General features: G+C 45.4%; 1 protein-coding gene across 1 annotated transcript; it reads right to left on the bottom strand.

Moving 5' to 3' along the window:
- Positions 1 to 4,019: 4,019 nt before the first annotated feature.
- LOC119270134 (G-type lectin S-receptor-like serine/threonine-protein kinase At2g19130) lies at positions 4,020 to 6,636 on the bottom strand. The gene has a single exon (XM_037552105.1). The coding sequence runs from the start codon at positions 6,634 to 6,636 to the stop codon at positions 4,186 to 4,188; it is 2,451 nt and encodes an 816-aa protein (XP_037408002.1). The 3' UTR covers positions 4,020 to 4,185.
- Between the last annotated feature and the right edge of the window lie 3,501 nt (positions 6,637 to 10,137).

Genomic DNA, 10,137 nt, shown 5'->3' with positions numbered 1-10,137 from the left:
AATCTTGTACTCAGGAGTAGGGTATTATCCCATCTTGGGAGCTGGAACCAGGATAAATGTCTGTGTCCGTAAGCCATCTGTTTCTTCCATCACGCATGATAAAACACGTGAACCCCCATTACTAGATATAAATGGTTACTGCCATGACTTTCCCACGACAGTTGACGCGCCAAGTAGGGGCTATGCGTGATGGAGCTACAGAGCAGATGGTTTCACTTTGGGCTCCTCACCAGGCGGCAGAGCCAAGATCATCTTCCTCAACGTTTGTCGTCCGAAGTTCGGCGATACATCTGCCTTAACACGACAGCAAGTACAAGCGGGACGATGGGTTGCGGACAAGAGGGCAGGGAGAGCGCGTAGAGGACGAGCGTCGACAGGGGATGGAATCGTGGTGGACATGTAGTCAGGGTTGTCACGACATGCTTGTTGTGGCGGGGTCAGTGGTGGACGTGTGCACTGCCAGATATCTACCAAAAAGATCCCAAAGAATACCAAGACATCATCGACGAGTGAGAGAGGAGAGGTCAGGTGGCACATATTTTCGTCTTAGGGAACACAATAAGGTGCGGGCCAGGTGGCAAAAGCTTGGAAAAGAAAATGCAAACAGTATTGCTATTTGCAGGTTTCGAACTCTCCACGTTGAGTTCGCGCACACGTAACACAAGCCAACCGAGCTACTTGCCTTCTATGATTAGTTACAGAGGCAAATGCTTAAGCTTAATAACAAAGGACACAACGCTATTTCATTGCAGAAATCTATTGCATCACTTAATTTGAAAAAAATATTGAAAAGTTATTTGAACTCAACATTCACAGGTTAACACCATAACCACTAGGCCATCGTAGCTCTTCTATGAATTGCAAAGAAAACCGCCCTAGTTAACGTTTCCTTTAGTAAAACGTTACCTTATAAGAAATATAATTTTTTAAATTCTTTTTAACAAAACAAGATCATCGATTTTTTGAAAAGTTCATTGATTTTTAGCCAAAAAAATCATTGATTTTTTTGGGGAAAAAATATTTCGAAATAAGTTCATCAGCTTTGAAAAACAGTTCACCGATTACTGATTTTGAAAAAAGTTCATCGATTTTGAAAAAAAGTACATGGATTGTGAAAAGAGTTCATCGGTTTTGAAAAAGAGTTCATCAATTTAGAAAAAAAGTTCATCGATTTTGAAAAAAGTTCATCAATTTTCAAAAACAGTTCATCGAGTTTGAAAAAGAGTTCATCCATTTTGAAAAAAAGTTCATGGATTGTGAATAGAGTTCATCAGTTTTGAAAAAGAGTTCATCAATTTAGGAAAAAAGTTCATCGATTTGGAAAAAAATTCATCGATCGTGAAAAAGAATTCATCGATTGTAAAAGAAAGTTCACCGATTTTGAAAAAGAGTTCAACAATTTTGAAAAATAGTTCTTTCAAATTAGCAAAAGAAAATAAAACCATTCCGAAAAGAAGAAAAAAGAAAAAGAACAAAAAACATAACACAACCGTTCCGAATAAAAAGGAAAAAGAAATAGAAAAAAGAAATCGTTGTAAGAAGAAAAGGTGAAGAAGCAGTAGTTTGGGCAACTAATACGAATTAGTGTGCATGAGGTGAACGACCGTGAAGTCGCGGGATCGATTCCCATCCAAAGCACGCCTTTTTTGTCCTCACGACAGGAAGGAAAGGAAAAAGATGGGCCAGGCCCAGTTAATGCGGCTGCAGGCGCCGATTTACGGAAACAGCTATAACCGGCGCCTGCACCGCTAAATAGGAAATGCCTGGTTTCAGGCTGGTTTGATTGTTGGGCGGAGGAAAAGAAGAGGCCGAGTGCTGTCTAGGCCGCGCACAGGCTGGAGGTGATGTTGGGCCAGGATGAAGTGAAGCAGGATGGGTCAAAAGGTTGTGGCGGTTGGAGCAGGCCTGGTAAGATGGACAGGAGTTGAACCGAGAGCAACTAGTTAACAAGCGCTTCTTCGGGAGCCTCGTAACGATCAGCGCCACTTGGCGCGCTCACAGCCATTCGTCACATGTCGCGCTCTGGACGCTCCTTCTGGATTATTTTTTATTTTTTTGCACGCCTTTTCGGCTTTTTAAACGGTTTTTTTAGGTTTTTTTGATGTTTTGGTTTTCCTCCGGTCTTCCTTAGCTTTTCAACCAAAAAACAATTTTTGAAAAAAAAATTTACACGAAAAAACGTGTTTTCTTTTTTTTCTTTCGCGAAAATTCACGGTTTTTCTTCCGCGAGAGCACGGTTGTGCTTTAGCGGGAGTCACGGCTGTGCCTTTCAGAAACGAAAAAAACGTGTTTTCTGTTTTTTTCCCTTTCGCGAGAGTCACGGTTTTGCTTCCGCGAGAGGAACGGTTGTGTTTTGTGAGAGTCACGGCCGTGCCTCTCGGAAAGGGAAAAACAAAACGCGTTTTCTGTTTTTTTCTTTCTTTCGCGAGAGTCACGGTTTTGCTTCCGTGAGAGGCACGGTTGTGCTTTCACGAGAGTCACGGCCGTGCCTCTCGGAAAGGGAAAAGACGTGTTTTCTGTTTTTATCTCTTTCGCGAGAGTCATGGTTTTGCTTTCGCCAGAGGCACGGTTGTGCTTTTGCAAGAGTCACGGCCGTGCCTCTCGAAAACACACAAAAAAAACGCGTTTTTTTTGTTTTTTTTCCTTTCACAAGAGTCACGGTTTTGCTTCCACGAGAGGCACGATTGTGATTTCGCGAGAGGCACGGGCGTGCCTCTTTCGGAAAGGGAAAAAAACCGTGCTCCCGGCTCGGTTTTTCGTCCGGTTTTTTTCATGAAAAAAAAGTTCGTCAAAACCCATCAACATAGGATCTAATTTTGAAGATTTCGACGCGAGGAATCCAATAGTGAAAACGGTTCGAGATTTAGAGACACGGTTTAAGAGATAAAATATTTTGAATAAACGGATCTACGAAAAAAAGGAAAAGCTCCCAGGTTGCGACAAGTGACATGCTGCATGTGCGTCATTTGTCGCGACCTGGAAAGGTGAAGTGTGCTTTGCAACGAGTACTCCTTAATTAATGATTTCGAGTTGAACCGCCTCACAGAATACAGAAGAAAAAAGAAAAGAAAAAACACCGGGTTGGGTTGTGATTAAGTCTCTGCTTGAAAGGCCTTTTGGATTTAGGAACTGCTTTTTAAATTTCTGGAATTCAACCAAAAATCAACTGAAGTTTAAATTTGAACAAGCAAAATAAAGTTCAAATAAAACAAAAATGCAACATGGTTTAGGTTTATGCAAAATTTTAAAACACATAATTTTATTTTGAAATGGTTTCTGGAGATTTGTTCTAAATTCGAGCAAACCGTTTGAATTTATCTGAAAATTTAGTACTCCCGTCGTCCAAAAATTCTTGTCTTAGATTACTCTAGATACGGATGTATGTAGATACGAATAGATACATCCGTATCTAGACTAATCTAAGACAAGAATTTTGGGACGGAGGGAGTAGTTTTTAACATGTAACAGAAATGCAGGTGTCACGCTAAGACAGATCGGAAGGTGTTTAGCACAAGATGTGCAAGAAGCCCCTGTCATCAAAGGTCTAGCAAGCACTTTACACCCATCTGCCGCCTTGACAAGACTCCTCTGCCGGTGCAATCTAGTTCCCGATGTTGCTGAAGTGCTGATCGCCGCTCATCATCCATGCTAGACCCTACTGCTTCGCTCTCTCTTAGTTCTTGTATTTCCCCAAAGTGATGCCACTGCCTGCTATCTTTGCAAGCCGTCTAGTCCCTATTGCTGTATTCGATTTTAATTCCCTAAAGCGTTGCGGCCATGTCGACGGCCAAAGAATGATCAATCACTTTCAACCTTCAATTGGAGTGATATTGTCAGGGGGATGTTACAGACATCGTGCTGCACCATTGCTTGCCTTCAGGAGACGAAACTCCAGCAGATATCAGTCAAGACGCCTACATAGAATTGCTGTGGCGGGTTCGCTTAACTGTCATAAAGGGGGAATCTTTGTTGTTTGGGTGCTCTGCTCACTAACTGTCGGACTCTGTTTTTCTTAGATAGAGCAACCAATCCTTCGAGCTAAAATTATAAGTAATTGAAAAGCATACAATTTTGCTTACATAAGAGAAATTGGAACCACACGCACAAGACAATAATACAATTCAGAAATCGCTAGAACGACGATATAAGTAACACCGACACCAACTATGAAGTATTTATGAATTGTTACGCCGAAGCGCCGTCGGAGGATTGGGTCATAGCTGCTAGTAGTCTTGGCATCGGGGGAGAGCCAACCTCTTGTAGACCCTCAAGGATCTGGACTACTTCAATCATTGTAAGCCTGTTATCCTCATTATCTTGGATGCACCAACATGCAACTTTGCAAACTCTTTCAGCCTCTTCTAAATTGAAGTCACCATGTAATTGCGGATCCATCAAAGTCTGCACATCTCCCTCATGAAGCTTTCTGATGGCTCGCACAGGAAAGTATTCAACATGACCACCAGTACTGCCAGTGCCACTGTGTACTTGAGCTGAATTTCTTCTTCCTGATATAATTTCTAGCAGCACCATACCGAAGCTATAAACATCAACTTTTGGTGTAACAGGAACTCCGGTAAGCCACTCCGGGGCAAGATACCCAACGGTTCCTCTGAATGCAGTCAAAACTCGGCTAAAATCCCTTCCGACGACTGCTGCCATCCCAAAGTCCGCAATTTTAGGAACAAATGAGGCATCTAGAAGTATGTTATGTGGCTTAATATCACAGTGTATGATGCATTTGTGACAACTATGATGCAAGTAGGACAATCCTCTAGCAACTCCTATTGCTATTTGATACCTGGTGTTCCAATTTAGGGCCAAAGCACTGCTCTCAAAAATATGGGCATCAAGAGATCCGTTCAACATGTGTTCATACACAAGTAGCCTATTATCACCTTCGCAGCAGAAACCAATCAATTTGACTAAATTGATGTGTTGGATCACTCCAAGTGAACTCACCTCAGCTCTAAATTCCTTCTCTCCCTGGCGGGCTCCATCAAGCCTTTTCACTGCTATAGTAGTCAAGTCACTTAACACTCCCTTGAATACAGAACCAAAACCACCCGCTCCTAGCTGTTCTGAGAATTTTTTAGTAGCATGAGCCAAATCAGTGTATCTAAAGGCTATAATTCCACCACTACCTTGAGTACCATGTAATGATGCACCACACCACTTGAGTCTCTTCCTCCAAATCATTAACAACATAATGAGTATCAGTAATCCAAAACCAATAATGCTGGCAGCAACAACGACTCCAATGTTTAGTTTCCTTTTTCTGTTTCTCAAACTTGGCAAATCTTTGGCGGCAAGACGAAGGTAAAGTACATCCTGAGCATTGATTCCGATGCCATCATTCAGATTTACACTAAGCAATTCCCCATGCCAGATAGAGCACCCGCTACTGTTATAGGTGTAAGCAGTGCAGGAGCAGGAACCGAGACAAGCTTCTGCGCATTCGCTCTGAGTGGTAGCATTGCCCATGCTTCGGGGTTCATAGGGCAATGTAACACGAGCAATGGGGTGGAACTTGTCCGTTGAATTTATCGTGTTCTTCTTGCTAGTGCACTGCAATGGAGTATTTCTGATGCACCCTCCTGTTCGATCATCAAGGTCCCAACCCTGTGGTGACTTCTGAGAGAATCCCTCCATACAGTCACAGTAAGGATGTGAATTACCAGTACAGACCGTGAATGGCCCACAGGTAGCATACGGAGTGCAGGGATCGAGCGGGTTGGCGTATATACTTTGCCAAGACTGCCCGGCTTCCGACCAAACATTTATCATGACCTGACCAGAGATGTCTATTGAAAAGTATGTAGAAGCTGACTCATTCAACAAAGTGAAGGCATAGTACTCCTCTTCATTGTTATTGACATAAATGGGGTTAATCAAACCTCGGGTCCGGGGATCTATGCCTAGTGTCATGTTGATCAGCTGTATGACGTGCAGTACTGATTTTGGGGATGGCCAATTGAAAAAATGCCAATACACCACTGAGGGGTTGCGGCGCGTGAGGACCATCCCATTGGCACCTAGCTTAATGGTGTACGAGCCCAGACCCGGATCGATGAGGCTCTTCTTTGAGATGGCCTCACGATTCAAGCCGGTGGCCTTGTCCCGGCCAAACTTGGCGCCGGGAAGCACAATATCCGTTGGGTAGTCAAAGCTCTGCCATAGCGTTGCATTGGACGGGCTCCTCTCTACGACCACAAGGTTCCCGCTGTTCAAGAGAACGGCACTAGTGCTCCTATTGACAAGGTGAGTGGATGACCATATGATGGATTCGGTGGCATTGCTTAGTGAGACGACAAGATTGCCATCTTGTGATATTTTGAGCTGCGTTAGCTTGAGGTTGGGGCCAGTGATTGGATTCTCCCTGTTAGCTACCCATACAGGAGTACAGACCGGCTTCCTGTTGAACCAGATGCCAAGATACCAGTTGGGGGAGATGATGTTTGTTCCAGACTTACTGATGCTTGGCCGGAAGAAGCCGAGCGTGAACTTGCCGTTGCTGGAGACGAGCTTGTCGCCAGCGGCGAGCGCCTGGCCTGCCTTCAGAGTATCGTCCGCGGCGGAAGATGATGGTGTGTAGAGAACAAGAGGCCAGAGTAGTAATATGTAGAGAGGAGACATGGCGTGGCGAAGAGGCGGAATGAGAAAGCTAGCTACTCTGCTATATATATGGAGGAAGGGCATGTAGTCGATGCAACTTCCATGCGTGTTCACCGACGATGGGGATACCGGCAACAATGCAGCGGGTCAAGTCAGACGTTTCCTTTGTTTGCCGAGCAGCCAGCCACTGGGTCTGACTCCTTTGTTTGCCTAGCAGCCACTGGGTCTGCCCACTTGTATTAGTAGGCACCATCTAATCATAGACCAGGTGCACGTTCTTGACGAGCTAGCCGCCACTGCCCACTGGGTCTGTCCACTTGTATTAGTAGTGGCACCGTACCATCTAATCATGGACCAGGTACATGTTCTTGACGAGCTAGCCGCCACTGGGTCTGTCCACTTGTATTAGTAGTGGCACCGTACCATCTAATCATGGACCAGGTACATGTTCTTATGAGCTTTCCGCACGAGGGATAAAAATGGAAGTGAGAACTCTCGTGATCGATTTCCGAAATTCCGAAAACTAGCAGGCCGTATTCGATTTCGATACTTTTCGATATATAGTTATCGTTTATGTTTCCATTTTCGAGAAAAAATATATGTGTAAGTTCCACCTCCCGACCACCCCCTACGGTTACCACGCCGCTGCCCCCAAGGAGGCTGATCGACGCACGCACACGATCTTCGACCCCGGCATATTTTTATGCTGGTCTTAACAAAAAAGGATTGAGCTATTTCGGTCACCATCGCCAAACCATAAGAGATCGTCAGAGGATCGTCCCGGGCATGTGTAGACAATAAACCCCAAAAAAAACCACGGTTGTCAACACATGCCATACAGTGTGGATACATAGCACAATCTCATGCATCAACATAATTTACAAACTGAAATTTATATGGACTGTTCTAACTTCCGACTAGTTGGAATTTAGGGACAGATCCGAACGCCCATTTCTCTCGCTTAATTGATAATCACACATCTAATTCTCCTTTTTCCTTAATTGCTAATCCCATTCGCGGCCGATTAAGGACATGTAGGTGTTGATTTGTGATTTCATGCATGCATGCAAACTACAAGACAAAACATATGATGTCAACAAAAGATTATTCCTATTTCGAAACTTTATAAATGTTTTATATCTCAAACCGTCGGTCTGATGAAAAACTTTCTTCACAAATAAGATTCGTCGCGACGAGACCTTCGAAACTAGATCCCATGTTGGCAATGTCCGGCCTCGTGTGCACGAGATACCTGAGGCTCCCGATGACGCTGCGGTAGAACGTCGCGTCCACGGCGATGAGGAGCTGCTCTTGCTCAGCTGACAGCGTGCCTCCCTCCATCGGGGTGTGTGTGGCCTTGCACTCGCCCATGCCATCCCTCTCCAAAAGTTTCCCGGCGTACGCCGCCTGCGTCACCGTGGTCTGGCACCGCCCCTGGCTCACCTTGAGGCCCAGGTTGTACCGGAGGAGCCTGAGGTTGCTCATCCCGAAGAGACGCTGCATCTCCCCTTTGAAGCGGCCCACCTCCTGTTGCCTCACTCCGGTGATGATGAGGTCGTTGACGTATACGTCGACGATGAGCGGATCAGCGTCCCTGCCTCACGTGTACACCCCGTGCTTGGTGATGCTACGAGTGAAGCCGAGGGATACGAGGCTGGCGTCCAGCTTGGCCTTCCAGGTGCACGGGCCCTGGCGCAAGCCATACAACGCCTGATGTAGGTAGTACACCTCGTGCTCGTGTCCGTCGGCGGTGAACCCCAGTGGCTGCGAGACATAGACCTCCTCGTTGAGGTTTCCATTGTGGAGGGCGGACTTGACATGCATGTTGTGCACCTCCCAGCCCCGGTGCGCCGCCAGAGCGAGAAGCAGCCGTACGGACTCGAGCCTGGCTACCGGTGCAAAGACCTCCTCAAAATCCACTCCGGGATGATGCACTTATCCTTTCACCACGAGACATGCCTTGTGCCTGACAATGACGCTATGATAATCCTTTTTTTACCTTGAACACCCACTTGAGGCCTACGGGGCGGTGCCCGGCCGGCAGCCGAGTGAGTGTCCAGGTGTGGTTGTCATCGATCGATTGCAACTCATCCAGCATCACGCGGTGCCACCAGTCCTCGATCTTTGCCTCAGCGACGTCGCCGGCTCCTCCCCGACCAACAGATGCATCACCTTATCATTGAAGAGGCGCTCCCCCAGCTACGGCGGTCCGGTAGGCACGCCGAGAAGGTCATCGACGCGATGGTACCGATGAGGAGTGGTGGTGTTGTCCTTGGCGTCGGACAAGTCTGAGCTTGTCGTAGGTGGAGTCACGGACTTGACTTGGGCAGCGCCGCTCGAGGTGCCGGTGCTCGGGTGCAGGCCTCGGGGTACTGGTGCTTGATGTCTGCTAGAACTACATCGGTATTTCCCAAAAGAGGAAGGGATGATGCAGCACATCAACGGTAGGTATTTCCCTCAATGATGAGACCAAGGTTATCGAACCAGTAGGAGAACCAAGCAACACTACGTAAACAACACCTGCACGCAAATAACAAATACTCACAACTGACGTATTAAAGGGGTTGTCAGTCCCTTTCGGGTAACGGTGCCAGAAATTGGCAGACAGACGTGAGAGAGTTGTAAATATTGATAGATTGAACGCCAAATAAAATAAATTACAGCGAGGTATTTTTGTATTTTTGGGTTTAATAGATTTGAAAATAAAAGGGCAAATAAAATAGATCGCAAAGGCAAATAATATGAGAAAGAGACCCGTGTGCCGTAGTTTTCACTAGTGGCTTCTCTCGAGAGAAATAGCAAATGGTGGGTAAATGAATTACTGTTGGGCAATTGATAGAACTTCAAATAATCATGATGATATCCAGGCAATGATCATCATATAGGCATCACGTCCAAGATTAATAGACCGACTCCTGCCTGCATCTACTACTATTACTCCACACATCGACCGCTATCCAGCATGCATCTAGTGTATTAAGTTCATGGAGAAACAGAGTAATGCAATAGGAATGATGACATGATGTAGACAAGATCTATTTATGTAGAAATAGACCCCATCGTTTTATACTTAATAGAAACGATACATATGTGTCGGTTCCCCCTCTATCACTGGGATCAAGCACCATAAGATCGAACCCACTACAAAGCACCTCTTTCCATTGCAAGATAAATAGATCAAGTTGGCCAAACAAAATCCAAATATCGGAGAAGAAATACGAGGCTATAATCAATCGTGCATATAAGATATCAAAGAAACTCAAATAACTTTCATGGCTAAAAAGAGATAGATCTGATCATAAACTCAAAGTTCGTCGGATCCCAACAAACACACCGCAAAAAGAATTATATCATATGGATCTCCAAGAGACCATTGTATTGAGAATCAAATGAGAGAGAGGAAGCCATCTAGCTACTAACTACGGACTCGAAGGTCTACAAAGACTATTCACACATCATCGGAGAGGCACCAATGGAAGTGGTGAGCCCCTCCCTAGTGGTGTCTAGATTGGATGTGGTGGT

The sequence above is a fragment of the Triticum dicoccoides genome, chromosome 3A (assembly GCF_002162155.2).
Source record: "Triticum dicoccoides isolate Atlit2015 ecotype Zavitan chromosome 3A, WEW_v2.0, whole genome shotgun sequence".
Taxonomy (NCBI): domain Eukaryota; kingdom Viridiplantae; phylum Streptophyta; class Magnoliopsida; order Poales; family Poaceae; genus Triticum; species Triticum dicoccoides.
Note: the sequence above shows the minus strand (reverse complement) of the source record. Positions and strands in the feature narration are given on the sequence as shown.

Coding starts and splice junctions, on each gene's coding strand:
- LOC119270134 (XM_037552105.1), bottom strand. CDS start 6,636: ATGTCTCCTCTCTACATATTACTACTCTGGCCTCTTGTTCTCTACACA.